Source organism: Mesoplodon bidens, assembly GCF_964165515.1.
Source record: "Mesoplodon bidens genome assembly, chromosome: 15".
Taxonomy (NCBI): Eukaryota; Metazoa; Chordata; class Mammalia; order Artiodactyla; family Ziphiidae; genus Mesoplodon; species Mesoplodon bidens.
In genome coordinates this window covers 88,118,049-88,140,870 of record NC_138171.1, presented here as the reverse complement: position 1 = coordinate 88,140,870, position 22,822 = coordinate 88,118,049, and the positions used below count along the sequence as shown (strand labels likewise).

Below are 22,822 nucleotides of genomic sequence, written 5' to 3'. Positions count from 1 at the left end.
TCTAGCCACACTGCCCCTTAGCTTAGAGGCCTCTTTTTCTCCATCAGATTTCACAGCATTTTGACTCTTCCACTGGTCTTTTCAAAGAAATGTCTTCTTGTTTTATTTGCCATCTCCACAGTTGTTTGTTTTCTATGGCATTTGTTTCTGGTTTGTTCTGTAGGAATCCATTCCTTCTCTATTTGGGCTTATTTTACTGTTCTTTTCCTAGTTTCTCTAACTGAAAGCTTAGTTCCCTTATTTTTAGTCATTATCATTTTTTAACAAATGCGGTTATCACTCCAAGTTTCCTCTGAGTACCCCTTTGGTGGCATCCTACAGGTTTTAATAGGTGCCGTTCTCATTAGTGTTCTTTTTTTTTTTTTTGCGGTACGCGGGCCTCTCACTGTTGTGGCCTCTCCCGTTGCGGGGCACAGGCTCTGGACGTGCAGGCTCAGTGGCCATGGATCACGGGCCCAGCCACTCCACAACATGTGGGATCTTCCCGGACGGGGGCTCGAACCCGTGTCCCCTGCATCGGCAGGCGGACTCTCAACCACTGCGCCACCAGGGAGGCCCTGTGTTCACTTTTAAATGGTCTAATTTGCCTTTTGGTTTCCTTCATAACGCTCAAATTATATATAGCAGTGCTTTTATTTGTGGTATTAATTTCCAGGTAGAAATATTTTTAAAGCTTAGCTCTTTTTTTGTTTTATTAAACTGCACTGTGCTCAGTGAACAGACTGTAGATGATGTATGCATATGTATCTGTATATATGTATATGGTATATATACGTACATACTCCATGAACCATCTGTAGATTATATATGCTTATGTATCTGTATGTACATGTGTCTGTGTGCATACACACACATACACACACATACTCAGTGAACAGACTGTAGATTTTCTTCCTTTGCAATTTCTTGACAATTTTCCTTATAGTCAGTAGATGGTCAGTTTTTGGTGGCTATTCCATGTATGATAGAAAACAATATATTATGTATTTGAGTGATACAAAATGTGCAAAATAAAGTCAAGCTTTTTTATTGTTTAATTTGCTCATTTTTTTGGCTTCTTGATCTGTCATTTTAAATTAGAACAAAGGGGCTCTATTTTCCAAAGACCCCTCAGGCTGTGGCTGTGGGGACGAGGACAGGAGGATGAATGGGCCAGAGCCCCAGCAGGAGGCACTCAGTGGGCTGGCTGGTGGGGCCGGTGGGGCCGGGTTCGGCCACAGGATGCTAACCCCACTGCGGCCGCCCCTCAGAGTCCCCCAAGCCCAGCGCAGATAACACTGGTCTTATTGTCCCCCTCTCCTATGGAGGCATCCCGCCTGCTAGTGGTCAGTGTAAATCCCTCTCTCCAGGCCCATTACCCCAACGGCCCCAAGTCCCAGGCAGGCGGGGGAGGGCAAGAATGTTTCCATGTTTTCCAGTTCCCCCGACAAGGGTTAAAACCCCAAACCCCGTGACACCTGGGCACACGTGGATGCCCGCACCCCACACACACACCCCCACACCCCCACGCCCCGCCCAGTGCCCAGAGACAAGCCTTCTCCACCAGCCCAGCTAGCCCAGCCCCCAGCTCCCAGAATAGCCTGCGGCCAGGGCTGGCCTGTGGTAAACAGACCAGGAGCCTCCCTGGTGGGTCTGGGATGAGTCATCCTTAGGAAAACACAGGGGTGGGACTAGGACCTGAGCTGGTGGGCGGGTCCCTCCAGGTCTCCTTCCTCCACTCCAGGCTGGACACGGGCTGGCCGGGTACAGAGGGGCTGCAGTGGGGAAGGCAGGCTTGGTGTCCCAGAAGGAGGAGGCATGCCAACTTGCAGGCCATGCTGCTCCCCTTTCTACACCCCCAACTCAGGAAGGAGGGTCCTGGGCCCTCCTGGAATGTTCCCCAGCCCTGCAGGACAACTGTCACCCTGCAGCTGTCGGCCCACAGGTCCTGGGACAGTCCTCCCCCTCCCGCCCCAAACGCACGCTCTAACTTCACGGCCCAAGTCTCTTCCCAGCCTGTCCCAGGTTTCCAGGTGCCACTTCACAGGTGACACTGGATTAGGCTCCAGTGCTGGTCCCACACCCTCACATGACACCCACAAGCGAGTGTGTGCACTTCTCCCCTTCTGCACAAAGACAGCCACTGCCCTGTTCTCCCGTCTCCAGTCACCACCTGCAGCCTTTTCTGTTTGAAAAGATTAACAGAGCCCCCTGAGCCAGGCCCACTGGCGGCTCCCCACACCCTGGGGAGATTTTGGGTGGAAGGAGCACCTGGCACGTGGGGGAACCAGGGGCCCTAAACGGGTAAGAGGCAGGTGGCGTCTCCCCTGTGTCTGTCCCCAGGGACCTCATCTCTCTCTGCCTGGAGCACCCCTCCTCACAGGAACCGCCATTTGTCCTCTGGCCCAGTCCCAGCACATCTTGTGAGGTGCACCCACTCCTGTGGCCCCAGTATCCTCCTCCTGTCCTTTCAGGGCAGCTGCTGAGCCTCGAGCCGGGGCCTCCAGTCGGATTCCCTTGGATAAGCCCAGGTGAGGTCATACAGTGGTTCCTGCCCAGGATCCTCAACAAACACAAGGCTCAGCATCCAGGTGACCCCACTCGGGACCAGGGCCGGTCCTGCCAAGGACTCCAGCCCCACAGGCCTCCAAGTTGCTTATTCCCTCCCATGCAGGTTTCTAGTCAAATGTCCTTTTCTCAGGGGCCGTCCCCGTGTAAATAGCAGTCCCCTCACCCAGAATGTGCATTATTCCCTCTCTGTGGTACCAACTTTATTTTTCTACGTAATTCCTGGCACCACCTGACATATTTAACACTGGTTTATTGGAGCGCCAGCCTTTGGGAGGAAAAAGCTCCCAGTGCTACTCCTCAGTCTTGGATGAGGCCGCATTTAACCTCCTGGTGCCCTTCCTGGAGTAAGCCCACCTGTCCTGGCCTTTGCCCAGGGACAGTACAGCAGAGGCCTAAGGGAGCTTCGGACCCTGTGCATTTGCGTGCATGTGTGTGTACCTGTGTGTATGTCTCTGAGTGTGTGTGTGTATTTGTCTGTGGCTGTGCCTCTCTGTGTGTGCATGTGTATGTGTGCGTCTGTGCATGCTGTGTGTGTATGTGTATATTTCCTTGGATGAGTCCATTCAGCCAAATCAAATTACTTCTCAGAGCGAAATATAAGGAACCAGGCAGGACTCGGACCTCCTGTGGTGAGTGCTCTGTGTTCAAAGGCGTTTTCCACGTCACCGTCGCCTGTTGACACCCGACCCCAAGTTGGATGGTGGCTTGTGGTCCCTTTGACACACGCCCTACATCTGCCCAGGGCACGGGTGTGAACAAGGCACTGATCTTGGTGGAGCATGTGCATTTCAGGGGATACAAGCCATAAATGAGAACAGAAGACGGTACAGTGTCTTCACACGGTGATGGCGCTGCTGGGAAAATAATTAGAGTGGCGGGATGAGAGGAAGTGGGGCGAAGCTAGTGAGACAATGATTTTCCAAGGTGATAGCTGAGATAAATCAAGAACTGTGCACGGGAGCCATCCAGTGGTAGGGTCCAAATAATATATGTCCCAAGAGAATGACGGGGGTGGGGGGAGAGGTAACCTAAGTGCACAGGGGGCCCCAGTGAGGCCCCCACTCTTAATGTCCATGGTCCATGGGATCTGCTCACCCCACATCCACCCTAAGGACACTGAACATAGGAGGCCTGGGTGGGTGGGCGGGGCGCTGGAGCCTATAGAACCCCAAGGCCAAGGGAGACACTGGTGACCACAGACCTAAGCTCCTTCCTGCCTGGTTCCCCCTCCCCCAGATGGGGGCTGGTGCTTCTCAACCTCCATCTCAGTTTGCACAGCATCTCCTTGGCCTCTCTGAGTAACCCCGTCCAAAGTTACCTCTTCTGCACACAAATGGTGCTGTCAGTGTGAGAGGGAGGGAGGGAGGAGCTCCATCTCCAGGGGATGAAAATGCCCCCAAGTGCTCCATTTCCAGTCAAGTCCACCTTCACCCTCTGGTCCCCACCCACCCCCAGCCCTGGCCCCAACACATCCTCCAGATCCCGTTCCAGGAGGGCCCAGCCCTTCACTTACTTCAGATGGCCTCAGAAACATCTATTTCACTGACTTGCTGGGCTGGGACTCCCCTCCTTCACCCCAAGTATCTAATGGGCGCCTTCTGAATGTCAGGCACTGGGCCAGGCACTGAGATTCAATGGTGAGTCTCAGGGAAAATGGACCCTGAATCCATGCAAGAGAAAACTGCAGTCCTGAGAGGGCAGTACAGTGAGTCAATGGGAGACTAGGGCTCCCACCCCAGCGCTCCCACCAGAGACTGGCCTCCCCTCAGTCCTGACAGAGAGGCTTCGTCCTTGGAAACTTGCAGCCCCTGAAGGGCAGGGGGCAGTGAGCCTGTGGTAGGTGTGTTTGTGACGTCTCCTTTGGCCAGGTTCACTTACCTTCCCAGCTATGACTTTAGGCCGAAATGCACATTAGTATTCCCTACTGGGGGGCTTCCCTGGTGGCGCAGTGATTAAGAATCCGCCTGACACGTGTTCCAGCCCTGGTCCGGGAAGACCTCACATGCCACGGAGCAACTAAGCCCGTGAGCCACAACTACTGAAACACGTGCGCCTAGAGCCCGAACTTGGCAACAAGAGAAGCTACCGCAGTGAGAAGCCCGTACACCACAACAAAGAGTAGGACCCGCTCTCCACAACTGGAGAAAGCCTGTGCGCAGCAACAAACACCTAACGCAGTCAAAAATAAATAAATAAAATAAATAATTAAATAAAAAATATTCCCTATTGGGGGCTGGGGGTCCAGAAGTTGTGTGGGCACAGAAGTACCACGCCCCTGGCTGTAGGTGGCCAATTTTGCGCATCTGGCGAGGCCAACTGATACGCGCGCGCTTGCACACACACACACACACACACACACACAGTCCCGCCCAAAGCGAGGGAGGTGCCGCCTCCCGCACACACCGGGCACCTCTCTGTGCCAAGCGAATTCTAACTGGGGCACCGGCGCCGCCATAGTTAAGGCGCAGGCGTGGTCCCCTCGAGGTGGGATGGGGCCCCAGCGTGCAGGAGCCTCGCCCCGGTGCGGGCCTCCCCTCCGGGTTTGGGCCAACACCCCGCTCCTCTCCTCATCTCCAGCGGTGGCGACCCTAACGCCCCCTCCTCCTCCCCTTCGGCGGCCGCCTGGGGCGCGGCACCCGCCCGAGGCGGGGGCGTGGGGCATAAGGTCGCCGCCCAGAAGGAGCTCATCCGGCGGCGCAGACGCCCAGCGCCTCCGGGGAGGGACTTGGCCTGGGTTCTGGCCCTCGGCTTATCCGGGAGGAGCCGCGAGGCTGCAGCTGGCGGCGGCCTGCCCCGGGCGGGCCGAGGTCCTGGGCGCGGCAGCCAGGCCGAGGAGCCCTTCTCGGCAGAACCCGCAGCGCGGGATCAGCGCCGTCTGCTTTCCTCTCTGTCTTCTCCGGTCAAACCGCGGGAAGAAAGCGCCCTCTCTTTAGCGGGCCGGGAGCTGCAGAGCATCGCGGGGCGCGGCCGAGGGGAGGAGAAAACAGAGGGAGCAGCGTAGGCCCGGGCTCGCGGGGCTGCGGCTCCGCCAATCTGCGGGCGCTGACGCGGGGGGCGGCTCCGCGGCGCTCGGATATCTGACCGCCCGGGGAGAGGCTCGGCTGTGCGGGGGCTACGCTCCGGGGACGGCCGGTGCACCTGCCCGGGGACTTCGCCGGACGCTCCGTGCGCCCGCCCCCCCGTTCCCTTCCCCTCCTCGGTCCCCGCGGCCCTGCGCCCTCATTCCCCTCCAGGTCCCCGCCTGCGGGCCGCAGCGTGAGAGAACCGAGCCCTGCCCGAAGGAGCCGCCCCTTCTCCGCCCGGCCGGCCCGGCGCCTAGCGCGGCCCACGGAGCAGCGCAAGAGACTGCGCCGAGCCTCGGATCGGATTGCGCCGCGCGGTCGCCGCCACCCCCCACCCCCACCCCAGGCCGCCGCGCCTTGGCCGGGATGGGCCTAAGTGTCCGGCCCCTGCGCGCCTGATGAGCGCGGCCGCGGCCCCGGAGACCCAAGCGGGCCGCTACGTGCGCGGGGCCTCCCCGAGCTGCGCCCCCAGCTTCGCGGACGAGGGCCGCCGGGCCCGGCCGGCTGAGGGCGCGGCCGCTCCGGAGAGGCGAGAGGTAACGGCCCCGAAATGGCCCGGCGAGCGGGCGCTTTGGCGGTGGGCGCCCTACGCGTGGGACAGCCCCGGGACGAGTAGCTGGCCGACGCCAGATGGACCTTGATCCGCGCCGCGGCACCGCATTCGTGCCAAGCCAAGACTAGAAGGGCACGGGCGGAGCGCGCTCTGGGGGCGCCCGGAGTTCCAGGCCCCGCTCGCCCGCCGGGCCATGAAGATGATCCTGGTGCGCAGGTTCCGCGTGCTCATCCTGATGGCGTTCCTGGTGGCCTGCGCGCTGCACATCGTGCTGGATCTGCTGCCCAAGCTGGAGCGGAGCGGAGCGCAGCCCTCGGGGGAACCCGGCTGCTCCTGCGCGCAGCCCGCGGCCGAGGCGGCGGCACCCGGCTGGGCCCAGGCGCGCGGACGCCCGGGGGAGCCCCCGGCAGCAGCCTCCGCCGCCGGCGACGCGGGCTGGCCCAACAAGCACACACTGCGCATCCTGCAGGACTTCAGCTCCGACCCTTCCTCCAACCTCACTTCCCACTCGCTTGAGAAACTGCCACCCGCAGCCGAACCGGCTGAGGGCGCCTTGCCGGGGCAGGATCCCGGCGCCCTGCGACCCTTAGACCCCGGTCACCGGCCGCTGCTCAGAGACTCCGGTCCGCGTGGACCTGTGCCGACCCCCGGCCCGAGCGGGGACGGCTCCCTCCTGGCCAGGCTGTTCCAGCACCCGCTGTACCAGGCAGCCATCCCGCCGCTAACGGAGGACGACGTCCTCTTCAACGTGAACAGCGACATCAGGTTCAACCCCAAGGCGGCGGCAGCGGAGAACCCAGACTGGTGAGTGGGGCTGCGGCTGCTGAGGGGGGTGCTGGCAGGCCCGACACCCAAGGCAGCCATGCGCCCCTTGAGAATAAAGATCCACCCCAGAAAGTGTCCTTGCACATCCAAGGCGCTGTGTAAAGAGGCTCAGGGTCAGAAACTCGCAGAGGGCGTGGACCCCATGGCAGAGGCCCCGGGAAGGGGATCTTTGTGGGGCGGGCAGCGTGCAGGCTCTGGGCACTGCCTGTGTCTCCAGAATGACTGCCTCCCTGAGAAGGGCTGCTGGGTGCTTTGGGAGCTGTTTCCTGTGGCCACTGACCTGGAAGGCAGACATGGCAGGCAGGAGCCGGGAAGCTTGAGTTCTGCATTTACAGGAAAGCAGTGCTGGCCTGCAAGGCCCTGGTCACTGGCTCACAAAGGGACTCAGGCAGTGAGTGAAGGTGCTTCCTTGGGAAGCCGCTGCCTGCCAGTGCTTTTGGCAACACCGCTCTGGTGGACGTGTCGGGAAGGTCTGGAGAGGCCTCATGAGCCTTGTAAACCAGTCCCTGAGAAAAAATTATCAGAGGGGCACGCTGGCCCCCATGAGGCATAACCAAGGGTTTTTCCCCCCCCCACCCAGGCTGCAACGGTGTGACAGCTTCCTAAAAGGCGAGTAGCGTCCCCCAGGAGCATCTCTTTAAACTGTCCTGCTTTAAACCCCTCCCCCAAGGCCCTCCTCAGCCACACAGATCAAAATAAGCAGATGCTGCCGCCCTGGGTGGTGAAATATTAACCAACAGCAAGGCCAGGATAAATAAGTACCTGCAAAGGTTACACAGGCAACAGAGGGGAAAGGCCAGGTTTCCAAAACATCTCATAAAATCCCTTCTCCTTTGCAGTTGGACCAGACCCAGTGTTTTCTGTCTAAACACACCAAGGTGTTTGGTGGCCTCTGAGCTTTGTCTGCTGGCCAGGTTCACGGAGAGGCTCAGAAGTTTGAGAGGCAGAACAGTGTGCTAGACCTGGGCCTCCTTGTAGGAGAGCCAGAGCCCAGAGCCAGTGGTCAGGGATGGGGCCCTTGGGCAGCTTCTCGTAACCCATCGTGTCCATTGTGGGGCAGAACTTGGGGCTGAAAAGGCCTCACTTTCAGGTGAATTAGTGCTTAGACAAGTTCCGCTTTTCCCTCCAGCAGCAAACAGGGCCTGTCCTCCCCCAGACTGGCCCTTTGGCTCAAGAGACAAGGAGGGGCCACGTTGGCAGCAGGTCCTCAATTTGGGCCTCGGCTGGAGTGAGTGCCACTTTCCTCTCTCCCCACCCAAGGCTGCTTCCTGAAAATCAAATTTAGCCTCTTGAATCATTGCTGCCCCAAAACAGCACCCAGCGAAGGTTTCCGCCAGACTGAGCTCATCTGCCCCCAGGAAGCCGGCAGCCCCTCGCACCCCAGGCTGACACCATGCTTGTCAGGCTGTTTCAGTGACCCTGGGACAGACGCGGCGGGGCCTAGCGCTGACGGTCTGGGTTTGGTCTGCTTTAGTTATAGCTGTCTGTGGCGTCTCCCAAGGGTAAGTGAGAATTATAGGCCTTCAAATGTATTATTAGTTGGTGGAACAACAGCCACAGAAAAAGTGCGTACGTCGCAGGGTCCTGTCTGAGTAGAGGCACCTCTGAATAAATCCATATTTGTTTGGATCCAAAGTGAAAACCTTGGCATCGATGCCAACTCCCCCATCCATCTCGAGACCTTGCTGTTCTGTTCTTTCCCTGTTGACCTGGGTCACCTTCCTTTGTGCAGGCCACACGAAGGTCCTGAGGATGAATTCCTACCCACAGGGGACGCGGCCGTGGACTCCTATCCCAACTGGCTCAAATTCCACATCGGCATCAACCGCTATGAGTTGTACTCTCGACACAACCCAGCGGTGGAGGCCCTGCTGCGTGACCTCGGCGGCCAGAAGATCACCAGTGTTGGTAGGTGCCCTCCCTGCCCGGCCAGCTCTCCTTGCTGGAGCATCACCTCATGGGCGAGTTATACTGGCAGCCTTCCCAGAGGAGGCGCCTGCAGGCCTTCGATGCTGTCAGTATTTGGGGGCAGCGGGAGGCTGCCTTCTGCTGTTGCAAGATGAGCCAGGCAGGGCCAGACGCCGCCCAGCCAGTCCTGTTGTTCTGCTGGGGGGGGTGCACCACGGGTCCCCACCGCGGCTTAAGAAGAGGCACCCCTGGCAGTTGCAGGGAGACGCCTTGGAGAGCTCAGCATCTTCTGGTTGTCTGGGGAGGCTCTGCCTCGGAGCCCACCAGGTGCTCCTGGGATTCGTGTGGGCGGGGAGTGACAAGGGCTCAACTCTATCCAGGGCAGAGCCCCATACACTGAGTGGTTCGGAGGAGACATCTCTGAGTTCTTTGGGATCTGCTGAATCAGAAGTTTCAGGGCATCCAGTTACTGATTTCAGGAAACCGTGTCGGTAGTGGTTTCTGAGTGTGGAGGTTTGATGCCATTGTTCGCAGGCCTGTAGGCAATTGTTTGTGAAGGTCCCGATTAGTCACTAATAGCTCCAAGGGCAGAGGGGGTGGGCAGAGGCCCTGGGTGGGAGGAACAGTCCCAGGAGGCGCGTAGGGTGGAGGGAGGCCCCAGGAGCATGAGTGCTGGGAGCAGGGGGTTCCAGGCACTGTCTTACTGGTGTCTGGGCCATCCTGAGGCTGAAGGGGCTCTGCTAACCTGGGCTGATGCCCAGGGAGTTGGGAGTTGCCTGCGAGGCTGGCGCCTGGGCTTCCAGAGCTCTTTAGAGGCTGTGTTGGGTGTCTCCACCCGGTGCTGAGCTGTTTGGCAGCACCACCCTTCTCCCTAGCATGTGGTTGTTCACCCTGAGAGAGAACTCGCCGGGGCACCATGGTGGTCTCCCCTCCTTCTTGCTGCCCAGGAGGAATCTGAGTGCCTCCCGGCCCCCAGCCCCACCCAGCCCTCCTCCTGTGCTGGAAGGCAATCCGTGTGGATGAAGAGGACTGCATGGGAGACGCCACAGCCGGGGTGTCCCCTTCTCTCCTGAGTAGACGAGGTCGTTAGAGAAACATCCAATGCGATGACCATTTGTCATCTGTTCAGCGGATTCTCCTGAGCACCTCCTGCATCTCAGGGCCCCTTTCCAGGCCGTGGGAGTTGGGGGTGAATCCAGCCTCAACAAGCTTCTGCTGCGTCCTGACCTGCACATGCTGATGGACAGATAAAGTCGAGAGTGATTAGCGAGGAGGTGACCTCCACCTGGGAGGACCAGGTCTTGAATGGGGCGAAGGCTTTCATGATGGAAGGGGGCAGGGAGCGTGGGCCTTTTGGGAAAATGACAACAGCGTTTTAAAATTGGGGTTTAGGGAAGTGCAGCATTCATGGTTGCAGGCTGCTGTCTGCCCCAGTCTCCCATCTGTCAAGTGGGCTCAGGCACACTGCATCTTATTTCAAGAAGATGGACAGTGCACCCAGTCTTGTACAGTATTAACTCGGGCTTTGTTCAGGGTCTTGGTTAGAGGCAGGGCTGCAAGGATCCCACAGGCCAGCCAGGCTCACCATTCCCCTCAGAGGACAGACAGCCTCCCAGCTCTCACTGGACGTTGCCCTGTGCAGATAGCAGAGCCCAGGAGCCCAGGGAGCCGCCGGAGGCAGAGGACAAGCCTCGGGGGCTCACAGGAAGCTTTGCCCGCCCTGGGCACCCTCCTCCCCCATTCTCCCGGGGGCCTGGCCTTGGGGCACCCCCACCCCCTTTGGTCCTGGGCAGTGGTGCCTAGGCTGCCTGACGTCCCAGAGTTCTGGCTTGCTCTGCGCCTGACAGGGTGACCTGGGGTGAGTGCCTGCCCATGTGTGTCCTGTGGGCTGTTTGAGCTGATCTCACCCGCTGGACTACCCTGGCCTAGCTGGTCCTAATCCAGCATGTTCCTTGGGGCCGTGGGCCAGTCAGAGCCCAGGCTGGCATTCACAGGTGCCTGATGAGCATGGGAAGGTTGACTTGGTGGGACCCCGGGTATCATCACCCACAGCGAACAGCAGGCCTGGTGTGTCCCGGCTCCCCCAGTCACGAGTCAGCGTGACTCTGGGCAGATGGGTTAACTTCTGTGGGCCTCCCCGTGTCTCCTGTGGCTCACAGACGTGGTCATATCCTCGACCCTGTAATCTCCAGCTTGCAAATCTGAAATCATAACCCATTTGACAGCAAAACCCGACCCAACATGAACGGACATGGAGGCAAAACCTAAAATGAGAGACTGTTTATAAACCCTTGTTTTTCTCACTTGGAGTGAATGTTCCCATGGAGTGCATTTAATTCCGGGGTTCTCCCCCGACCCGCTCAGGGCTACAGGATCTGTGGGGTGGATACACCACCTGCAACTCTTGTCATTTGAAATTTTCAAAACCCCTGAACACTTCTGCCCCAGAGATTTTGAAGACGGGTGTGGATCCATGAAACCTGCCTCACAGGGCTGTTGAGAGGTTTTGGTGAGGAAGAGGAAGAGGTAGGAGCAGAGGCTAAGCCGTGTCCCCGCTGGTTACCTGTGTGTGGGGCGGCCAGCACTGGGCAAGCTGGAGCCTGCTGAAGGCCTCGACCGGACGCTCACCCCACTATGTGCGGCCTTGTGCCTGGACGTGCCTGGAGGTGCTCCCAGCAAGTTCACACTTGAGAGAAGGCCCCTCTTCCTGAGGAAGCAGGACATCTTCTCACCTGGAGCCCAGTGGAGCCTCCGGGAGCATGGCTGCAAGTGTCCGGGCCCAGGCTCCTGCTAGGTGGGGAGCAGGAGAGGGGCTGGCCCGGCCAGGCTGCAGGCGTCCCCGGGGAATGCACACCTCCCCGGGGGTGTCTGCCCCCACATCCAGCTGGTCGTTTTCGTTGGACACCCAGCGGCTGAAACAGCAGCCTCTGACTGGGCCCTTGGCTTAGCAGAGCCACTGGGTGGGTTTGCAGACCGGGGTCCCTGGACAAGAGCTGTCTGCTGCTGGAGGCCCTGCCCCTGACACTGCTGTGACCTGGGGGGTGCAGCCCTCGGAGGCCCCATGGGAGCCGGGAACCTGCCTTGGGAGTCAGGGTTCAGCAGCGCCGTCCTTTTGAGCTTAAAATGGAAGAAGAGCTAGAAATCCAGCCCATCTCCCAACCCCTGCAAATCGGGGAACAGGCTTCCGGGAGGGCAGGCTTGCCCACGGTCAGCACATCTCTGCCCCCAGCTCTGGGCTGTGTCTGGACCCAAATGGTCACTTCAGTCTTGGAACATGAGCCCAGAAATGGTGTGGCCGTGAGAACGGGTCCTGCGAGGCCCCCGATGCTTTCCCTCAGAACCGTTCCGTCAAGGCTCCCCGTTCAGAGCCCCTTGATCCGCCCACAAAACGCATGTGGCCAGCGGAGATTTCTTTAGACCTGGGCTCCCGGCTGCTTGGTAATGGCTATTAGCCGCCTTTAAAGAGGCTCAGGACCCTGAAGCCAGGCCTGCGGAGGCTTTGGCTGGGCCAGTGGTAGTGTTGAATTAAATCACTATTGTGCACAATCATGGATGCAAAGAATAAATGACACAATTAACTACTCTGTACTTGGAGTTACTTAAAAAGAAGTCACTCAGCAGGAGAGGATTCGGGCAGCCTCTGGCCTGAAGCACAGACCCCGCAGTTGCTCATCCAGATCAGGACAAAGCCATGGTGGTGCCGAGCAGTGGAGACGGCTCCACGGGACGGAAGTCCTGGGCGCTCACTGACCTGCAGCCCTGGGGGCCGTAGGGCCGCCCTGCCTAATGAGCGGGCTGCTCAGGAAGGTGGCTCTGGGCCCAGAAAGGCTACAGTCCCCCTCCTACCCCGGGGACACCACCACTTCATGCCCCAGTCCCAGGAGCCTGGCTCGACTGACCTGGAGGAAGGGAACTGAAAATGCCCAGTAAGCTGGACGCCCAAACCCAGGGCCAGAGGGGCCTTCAGTCATCCTGGAGGAAGGACAAAGGCCCCCCTGGGGACCCGGAGAAGACGGTGAATAGCTGAGCTCCCCCTCATCTCTCTCCGCTGTCGGGTTGAAGGTCAAAAACAAAGCCTGTGCGGTGCTGACCCGGCTGCACCCACCGGCGCTTGCTTTCTCCATTTTGAACCATTGGCAGCCACGGCCCCGGAATCCAGCAGGGGTGTGTTCCGACTGGGTTCCATCTAAGTCCAGGGCGGGAGCTGGTTTCCACCTGGGGCGGTGCTGTGGTTTCCCTTTCAAGTAAGCAGAATTCCCCCAATAAGGGTGAGCTGGATTGTGGCAAATCACAGCGTCAGTCGTAGTCCAGGCTGGAAGCTGTTGCTTCTCAAACATCCTGGGGCCTGTGTCGTGGACTGAAGTCTGGGCTGCACCCCTGAGTTGGGCCGAGGACCCAGGCCGGAGCACAGGCTTACGTGGGGTAGGGGCCCACGGGGCTGGCCCCTCAGTGCCTGTAAATGGACGCGCTCTCGCCTTTCTCCGTGGCTGTGGGGTGGGCGGGGAGAACAGAGAGCCCAGCTGCTCCCGGTGTCACATTCTCCAAACCTGAGCCGTCCTTGGGCCAGGCCTCGCTTCTTCTGGCCCTTAAATCAAGGCAGGGGCTGTGAAAACAGCTGGACCAGCGTCCTGACCGTGACTCCTAAGGACAGACGTTGGTCCTACTTCACAGATGAACTGGCCGAGGCTGAGGGCACAACGTCAGTGGCCCTGCTGGCACCTGGCAGCACCTCCCACATGGAGGTGTCTGTGTGGTCCACCAGTCTCCAGAAGACGGAGTTCATTCATTTAAAGTCAGGGTGGCCCATCCAAATATGGGTCAGGGATCTTGTTAGGAATGGGGAGGGCACAGGCTCGGGGAGCTTCACGCACAGACCTGGGTCACACTGTCTCCGATGCTGAGTCCAGGTCCCCTTCAGATGGAGCTGCTGACCTGGCAGCAGGAGTCAGGCAGGTGGCCGGGGACCTGGAGGACAGGTCTGGCCTCAGCGCCCACGGAGCCCTGCAGCCCCTGAAACATCTGGGAACTTGGACCTTGAGGTTCTGCCTCTCTCGCCCCTGAAGTCCGCTGACCTGAATGTGCCTGACGCTGTTCCAGGTGCTTCACTGGCGTGACCCCGGTCACCACGAGAGTAACCCCGGGAGAGGGTGCAACGCGTCCCCATGCTCACCTGAGTCCCCTGAGGCACCGACGAGTGGGTCTCCGCCCTGCCCCCAGCCCCATGGGGGAGGCTGGGTGGGTGTGCTGAGCCCCCTTCAACAGAGGGGGCCGAGGTCGGGGCAAGCAGAGACACCGTCTAGGGCGCCAGCTGGGGCCACTGCACACCCAACCCTCCAGTGTGGCACCCTCCCGCCACCTCTGCCGTCGGCCCATTTTCCCAGGCCCCGTCCACCCTCCTCAGCACGGCTCCTCCAGCCCCTGGTTGGTGCTTCCTGACCCTGAAACATCTGCCTGCCCCAGGCCTTGGTCCCGGACCCTCACCACTCCACCGCCACGACCCTCACATTTGCACCCATACCCTGACCTAACCCCACAGCCTCAGGCCACCGCTACCCGGGGGTCCCCCCAGACCCTGAAGCAGTGCATCATCAAGCTCACGGGCCTGCCCCAAGGCAGCAGGTGACCCTGTATTCTTTCCCTCCTGTTGCAGCCATGAAGTCGGGGGGCACACAACTCAAGCTCATCATGACCTTCCAGAACTACGGGCAAGCACTGTTCAAACCCATGAAGTAAGTGCCGGGCCGGTGGGGGTCAGGTGCGAGGGGCTGTGGTCGGGAGTGCGCAGGTCGTGTGATCTGTGTCTCAGCCTCTCAGCTCTGCTGTCCTCGCCCGAGAGCAGCCAGACTCTATGTCTGTGAACGCGCATAGCCCTGCCCGTAAAACTTTATTTCTTTTTTTTTTTTTTTTTTTTTTTTTTGCGGTACGCGGGCCTCTCACTGTTGTGGCCTCTCCCGTTGCGGGGCACAGGCTCCGGATGCGCAGGCTCAGTGGCCATGGCTCACGGGCCCAGCCGCTCCGCGGCATATGGGATCCTCCCAGACCGGGGCACGAACCCGTATCCCCTGCATCGGCAGGCGGACTCTCAACCACTGCGCCACCAGGGAGGCCCCAAAACTTTATTTCTAAAACTAGTGGGTCAGCTGATTTGACCCCCGATCCCTATTCTAGATAAAATAGAAACTGTGCTACCAAAATCAAAATGAACCCCTCAGTGGCATCTGAAAACTGTGGGGATGGTGGAGAAGGAACATTTGGAAGCCAGACTACTCCAGAAATGAGCACCTGTGGTTTGTGATGTCCACTCTGATGGTCCTGGGGCTTGCTTGTCCTGCATGGGCCCAGGTTGTTTGCCATCTTTGGTTAGTTTCAAAAAGGGCCATTTTTGCACTGTTGAGATGGTTCATTGTTTTTAAAGCATGGGTTGCACCCCCAAAAGCCCATGAAGCCATTCAGGTCATGTGGGGCTGCTGGGCTGGGTGGGGACTGCGGCAAAGCTCCAGGGCATGGGCCCCCCGCAAAAGGAGCAGCTATCTGTGACCAGGGTGGACGGCCAGCCTGGTTCACACAGGACAGAACCCCAACGTTCATGAGGGGTGATTTGGGTGAGGTGAGGCCTAGGCTGCATGTGGGCTCCTTGGGAAGGTTCTGGAGGGGAGGGGGCTCCTCATAGAACTTTCTGGCCACCGTAGGCTCCTCTGTGCCCTCTCAGACTGGAGCTTGAGTAGAGGGGCCCCTTCCAGGCTTCTTGATGTCGCAACAGTGAGTATGGAGCTGTGCCGGGAGGAGGGTGTGCCAGGCGGGGTCGAGCTCGGATGCTGCATTGACGGCCAGGTGACAGGTGGGCCTGGACCCCTCCCTGGCAGGAATCCGGGACAATAGCCGAAAACCACAATGTCTTTGTCGCCCCGTCGGCCACACAGGCCCCCCGTCTCGGTGGTGTATTGTCCACAGTCCAGTAAATCGTCTCCAGGTACGCCCAGAGCTTTGTAAGTTGAAGATTCTGAATTACTTAGGTGGCAGTATTTTTCCTCTGAGACCTTGAAGGATGTATGCTGAGAGGGTCTAGAGAGGAACAGCCCTGAGGTGGGAGGTAGAGCCTGGGGGGCTGCAAAGTGTAATTTACGTGGTATGTGCATGACCATTTAAAGTTTTTTTTTAATTTATTTATTTTATTTATTTTTATTTTTGGCTGCGTTGGGTCTTTGTTGCTGTGCGTGGGCTCTAGGCACATGCGGGCTTCGGTAGTTGTGGTGCGCGGGCCTAGTTGTTCCGCGGCATGTGGGATCTTCCCGGACCAGGGCTCGAACCTGTGTCCCCTGCATTGGCAGGCGGATTCTTAACCACTGTGCCACCAGGGAAGCCCCACCATTTAAAGTTTAATGGGTATATATTTTTAATAGACATTGAAAAATATTTAAATAGTGCATTAGCCCATGAGTTGCTGAGTATTCTTGCTTTAGTGTTAAAGTAAGATTTTTTAACAGCTTTATCAAGATGTAATTTACATATTTCATAATTCAGCCACTTAAAGTCTACAGTTCAATAGCTTTCAGTATATTCACGGGATTCACGGTGCATCCATCACCACAATTTTAGAACCTTTTCGTTCCTCCAGAAAAAAACCTTGTCCGATGTTGCCCTCCCTCCAGGCCTGGACAACCACTACTCTACTTTCTGTCTCTGTGGACTTGCCCGTCTTGGAGTTGCACGTAAACAGAATCACACACTATCTGATTCTTTGTGTCTGCGTCTCTCACTGAGCATCATGTGTTCAAGGTTCATCCGCGTTGTGGCCGGTGTCAGAGCTTCCTTCCTTTCTGTGGCCGAACAATACTCCACAGTGTGGATGGACCACATTTTACTTGTACTTTCATCCGTTAATGGGCATCTGAGTTATTTCCACTTTTTGGCTGTATGAATAATGCCGTATGAACATTCATGTACAGGTTTTTGGGTGGACATATGTTTTCATTCCTCCCGGCTGTATGCCTGGGAGTGGAATTGCTGGGTCACATAATAACTAAGTGTAACTGTTTGAGGAGCTGCAGACGCTTTTCCTGGGCGGCTATGTAACGTGTAGCCCCACCAGCCATCTCCACGTGCTGCTCGTCAATACTTGTCTTTATCCGCCTTTCTGGTCCTCGCCATCCTGGTGGGTGTGTGACATGGTGTCTCCTTGAGGTTCTGACTCATAGTTCTCTACTGACTAATGGTGTCGAGTGTCTTTTCACATCCTTGTTGGTCATTTAGAGCTTCTTTGGAGAAGCGTCTGTTCAGATCTTTTGCCGTTGTTTAGTTGGTTGTCTTTCCATTAGTAAGTTGTAAGACTTCTTTATATATTTTGGATATAAGACCCTTATCACATACGTGGTGTCCTCTGAGGCACAAGTTTCTCATTTTGAGGATGTGGGGTTTAACTATTATGTTGTTGTTGCTCGTGCTTTTGGTGTAGTATTTAAATTTTAATATCGAAAAATGTACATGCTAGGTAATAGTGGTGCAGGTGATGTGTGTGGCTGAAGTTCAGAAGCATTGATGGATCCACAGTGACAGCAGGTCTGGCAAGGCCATTGCTGTGTGACCTCCAGTAAATTCATTCCCCCTTACTGGGACTCAGTTTATCCATCTGTCAACAAAAGCATTGTAGGAAGAGGTTTGAGGTCTAAACTCTATTGGACTGGTTTAGGAGACAGGACACCAAGTTTATAGAAGGAAGCCGGGAGGTGCTGGTGTTTGGCAAGTCAGGGTGGGGCTGGGCAAATGCACCAGATTGTACAGGCTTTGCAACAGGATTCAACCTGCTTCTTGCAAAGGAAGCGTCCAGGTGTGCCCGTAACACTAGCTGTGACCACCTGCTGGCAGAGATATGCATTCAGTCACCCCACCAGCACTGAGCCCGGCCTGGCCTCCTGCCAGGCTCAGGGAATGCAGGCGTGACTCAGGCCCGGCACTGCTGCTGCTTAGGGCGGGACAGAGAGCAGTGTGTCTGCTCCACTGCGCAGGGCCTGGTCCTCGGTGGGTGCTACACATCCGTCTGCAGAACGAACAAGAGAACGAGCCACTGACGGCAGACGGGAGACTGAGGGCTGGTGAGCACTTGGGAGGCAGCTGGAAGGTTTCTCAGAAGTGACCTCCAGCTGAGGCCTGAGCACAAGTGTGACGGTCAGGCGGACAGCACCCCAGGCCAGAAGGCCAGCCTGGAGGAGGCGGCACATTCCAGGACCGGGTGGCTTCTACGGTCTGGAGGACCAGTGCTGTTGTGCAGAGGACTACATCACATGGCTGTTTATCCTGAGGTTAATTTAAGTGAGATGAAGTTACAACCTAGTCTCTCGGTCACACCAGCCACACCTGAGGCATCAGTGGCTGCACGTAACTGGTGGTGCCGTGTTGGACATGCCCAGCATCACAGAAAGTTCTGTGGGACAGTTCTGTGTTTGAGCACAGAACTCGAGGGGAGATGAGTCCAGGCAGCTGGAGAGGGGCAGGGGTCAGACTCTGCAGGGCATCTGGGCCTGGATGTTTGGATTTTTTCCAGGAGTGTCAGTCAGCCACGTTATGCGGGGAGGGTGGGAGGGCTTATTGGGTGTCAGATGGGAGGTGCTGGCGTCTGCGCCTGAGGAGGCGTGAGGATGGGGGATGAGCGTGGCTCCTAGAGACACTTGGGAGAGGCAGAACCCCTGGGCACAGTGACAGACGTGGTCGGGGCTGAGAGTGAAGGCTTCTGACCTAGGTGCCAGTGGCCTGCGGGGCCATGTGTGTGTGTGTGTGGGGGGGGTCCAGGCAGGGAGCAGGTGCACGTGGAGGCCCCTAGAAGGTGAGGCCTAGCCATAGAGAGTATCCTTGCTGTGTGACCTTGCAACACTCCCTCCCCTCTCTGGGCCTCGCTTGCCTTACGCTGCATGAGGCTGGATTACAGGAGGCTTCGGGCCCCTGCCGTTCTGGGACCTCTGTATCTCCGGTAAGGAAGACAGTAAGTTCAGCCCCGGTGGGGCTCCAGGAGCCACTGCAGTCCCCTCCCCGAGTCAGGCCTTGCTCTCTGATTGTCTGGGTGTGCTGGAGTTTGCAATTGTGACTTGCAAACATTCGAGGGATGATGACTATTTGGTGCACTTGAACAGTGGCTATTTAGGGCGCAACAGCTGAATGCAGGCTGGAAACAGAGCTGCAGCCGCGCTTCTGCTCAGGTCACTTGCCAGCAGGCAACCCATCGCTCCCCGTGGCCTGGCGAGGCTGCTTTAACGGTCCGTTTTCACCAAAACATCCGGGCCGCCTCCTGAGCGTTTGGAATCCGGAGCTACAGCGCCCTCTGTGCCGTGTGTATTTTGGGACCCAAAGCGTGTTCAGACGCAGGGAGGGAAGGAAAGCACACCTGCCCCTGTGGTAGCTCTGAGGGGAAAATAACTCCAACAGCAAGACGACACCTGCAGGACAGACGAGCCGGTCGCTGGGGCTCCACAGACCCAGCATCACTTGCAAAGCAGAAGAAGAGGAGAAAAACCCCACGGGCCAGGCTCAGTGAGTCTGAACTGGGTCATTTCGAGTCTGGCTTACCGAGCACTTGTCATGCAGGGCTCAGGAGCTGAGGGGACAGTGGAAGGCACCCCCAAAGAAGGCACCCCCCCAGCCTGGAGGTAGATGAGGCCGAGGTCGTGGGTGCACGAAAGGGCACCACGCCAGACACAGTGCCTCACGGACCCAGACAGGGAGGCCACTGTTACCCCACAGACCTTGTTGTGGACAAGGAGACTGAAGCTCAGAGTGCCCGAGGGCACCCAAGGGCACTGGCCAGCATTAGATGTGGCTGGAGTGACCACTGCACTGTCCCTACTCAGATCTCAAAGCAGTGGCCATCATCGTCTTTGACGTCGTTAACATGTGGGTTCATTTCTGGTTCCTTAATTTATAACAACAGCTGAGCTCTAACCCGATGCGTCCACACTGTGTGAGTGTCCCAGGCTGCCCTCGGGAAGCATCACGACCTGGGCAGCTTAGAGAATCAGGAAGCTCTTCTTCCTCAGTTCCGGAGACCAGAGTCAGAAACCACGGTGTCGCAGGACCGCCTCCCCCGAAGGCTTCTAGAGGGTCCTTCCTGCCTCTTCCAGCTTCTGGGCGTGGCTGTCGATCCTTGGCGTTCTGTGGCTTGTGGCCAGGTCACTCCCTTTTCTGCCTCTGTTTTCGCGTGGCCTCTCCTGCGGGTCTGTGTCCAAATTCCCCTCTTCTTATAAGGACACCAGTCACTGGACTCAGGGCCACCCTGACTCACTGTGACCTTTTCTTAATGAATCCCATCTGCCAAGTCCCTATTTCCAAATAAGGCCCCAGTCACAGGTCCCCAGGGTTAGGACTTCAACGTACCATTTTGGGGGAACACAATTCAACCCCTTCCAACGTCCAGGTAAGACTATATTCCGTGTATACCCTCACCTCTTCCCAGTGCCTGGGTGACGAAGGTAGCAAAGAGTTTTCATCTTCACTGTTGATGGATTCACCCGCCGCCCCGCCTGCCTTGGTCTCCTCTGTATGTTGTATGAGGAGGGTCAGTTAGATCAAGGGCAACTATCATCAGTGCTGATAAAATCCAATACAATTTTAGCTCTACCGACACTTGTAATTCCCCACTTTCCCGCCTTCTTAAAATGCACGCTTCTGTTGAGTTGGAACATTCATATGGAAATGCACACAGATGGTAAGCGGATGTTTACAACACACGCCAGTAACCAGGTGACCAGGTAACCAGCACCAGGTCAGGACCAACTGACAGCCCCTAGACCCCTGTGGCCGCTGCAGTTTCCTCCTCCTAGGGTGGCTCCTGCCCCCCACCCCCGGTTCCCGGCGAGTGAATCCCCGCCCCCTGCCCCCACCCGTGCTGCCCGTGCGCCCGAGAGATGCCTCTCCCGTGGCTGGTTGTTCTCGTAGCCAAGTCACATTCCACTGTGTGAAAACCTCCGGTTTCTTCATCCCTCTCCTGTTGATGGACTTGTGGGCGGTTTCAGTTAAAGAATGTTGTTAGTGGAGCTGCCCTGACCGCTCTTGTACTTCTGAGGGCTCGTCTGGGGGCAGGGCTGTGTCAGGAGCACAGTGCTGGGTGGCAGGGTCGGGCTCTGTTCAGCTTGGCTTCAGTAGAGCTGCTGTCCAGGGCAGCCATCCTGTGGTCTACACTCCAGCAGCTCATTCCAGGGCAGGGTGTGGTGCCCAGGCTTGATGCCAGTGTCTGTGATGGCCGTACACAGAACCTGGACAGGTCACAGGCTGTGAATGACCTGTCCCTCTGGACCGGGCCAGGCCTAACCCCACTTCTGGCCCTTGGGGCCTCACTCCCTTTGTTTGCGGGCAGCAGCTCCCCTCTGTCCTGCTCTGGGAGCCTGGGTCTGGAGGGACAGCCGTGTGTGTGGCCTTGCGGGGGGAGGGGCCTGTGTCTGCACGTCCGTCCAGGGGCTGCTGCCTGCCCGCCTCTGCCCACCACGTGCTCCTTGTTCGTGCCACGCCCTGGTCTCCCTGAGGCTACCACGCTCGGCCGCGGCTCTCCACCCCAGTGAGAGCTGTTCCCCCACCTCCTCAGGTTTGTTAGGATTTGACAGCCTCCACTCTGGCCGGCGAAGCCAGTGCCCCTGTAGCTGACACGTCACAATTTAACTTTATCACCACTCTCCTTCAAGGAGGAGGTAATTGAGTCTCAGAGGGTTTAAACGTGAATCGGGCGTGGGAGGCCGGCCCGGGCTTGGTTCCAGGGTCTTGGACGTCAGGTCCCAGGCCTGTCAGGCACCGTGAGGCCGAGGCTCGGCCGGCCGGAGACCCTGGACCCGGGGTCTCTGCTGGTGTGGCGCCCACGCTGCCCACTCCTCCCAGAGGCATTGCTCGTGAAGAGGCTCTAAGTACCTGCATTACTTTTGCAAAGAACAGGGGTGTGTGTGTGCGTGTGTGTGTGTGTGTGCGCGCGCGCGTGCGTATGTGCACGCACGCATCTCCCGGAGAAACCATCCCTGAGCAGCTGTTTGGAGGTCCAGGAGGTCCTCGTAGCCGAGGTGCACACGCAGAGGCAGCTGCAGAACCGCCTTCTGGCCAGCCAGCCCTTCTCCACCGCAGACACGCGAGCCGCCCCCCAGCCACAGCCTGGCCCGCCAGGGGGCAGCGCGGGCCTGAGAACAGGAAGTGCTGGAGGGCAGGGCCTCCCCTGGTGGTTTCGACCTCAGCCTGCTGAGCCCTGCTCAGGCCTGGGCTGGGGCCCAGGGGCGTGAGCGGGCAGCCTCACTGAACTGCCTGCCCTCCAGGCCCCGCCAGGGCCTCCCGATGACCAGGATGTCCAGCTGGGTGTGGCGCTCGGACAGGCGCCCTCTCGGCTGTCTTCCCAGCACTTGCACTGCCTCTGGGTTAGCGACACGGTGGTCCAGACCACTGCCTGGCCCTGAGCAGGCCCTGCCCCTCGCTGGGGCGCCTCCGCACTAGGACCGCATCCAGCTGTCGTGAGCACTGGCCCGGGGGAGCCCGCTTGCTACAACCTGGTGGGGTGAGCTTCTCTGGGGCCAACACAGGGCAGGAGTCGCAAGGGACTTGACTCTGTGAGGTTATCTGTCCCTGGAACAGTTATGTGGGAGGCGACTGGAGGGGCTGGCTCTTCCCTGACACCTCCTCCCTCCCCGCTCCCTCCAGGGCTGACAGGCAGAGGGACTAGCGTGGTGTTCTCCGTGGTCCCCACGTGGCCACCGCATCGGTGGACCTGGGGCTCTGTGTCTCATTATCAAAGCATGAAACCATTGCACGCTATTTCCACTCATCACTTTTACGAGGAGAGGATTTAAAGAGGCTCTGATGAAACGCTGTGCTCCCCTGGCCGCCAGAGTGGGAGCCATGGCCACGTTTATACTGCAACACAGGTCCCGCTACAGCCTTGCATGGTTAGCGGCTATCCCAGATGAATGTGTAA

At 58.1% G+C, this 22,822-nt stretch overlaps 1 protein-coding gene across 1 annotated transcript in view; it reads left to right on the top strand.

Annotated features, from left to right (window-relative positions):
• The first annotated feature begins 5,277 nt into the window (after positions 1-5,277).
• Positions 5,278-22,822, top strand: part of FAM20C (FAM20C golgi associated secretory pathway kinase) — a 38,626-nt gene continuing 21,081 nt past the window's right edge. The window contains exons 1-3 of the mRNA XM_081256851.1: positions 5,278-6,969; positions 8,723-8,898; positions 14,549-14,627. Of these exons, the coding sequence (XP_081112977.1) occupies positions 6,359-6,969; positions 8,723-8,898; positions 14,549-14,627 (866 nt within the window). The 5' untranslated portion in view covers positions 5,278-6,358. The remainder of the gene's footprint in view (positions 6,970-8,722; positions 8,899-14,548; positions 14,628-22,822) is intronic.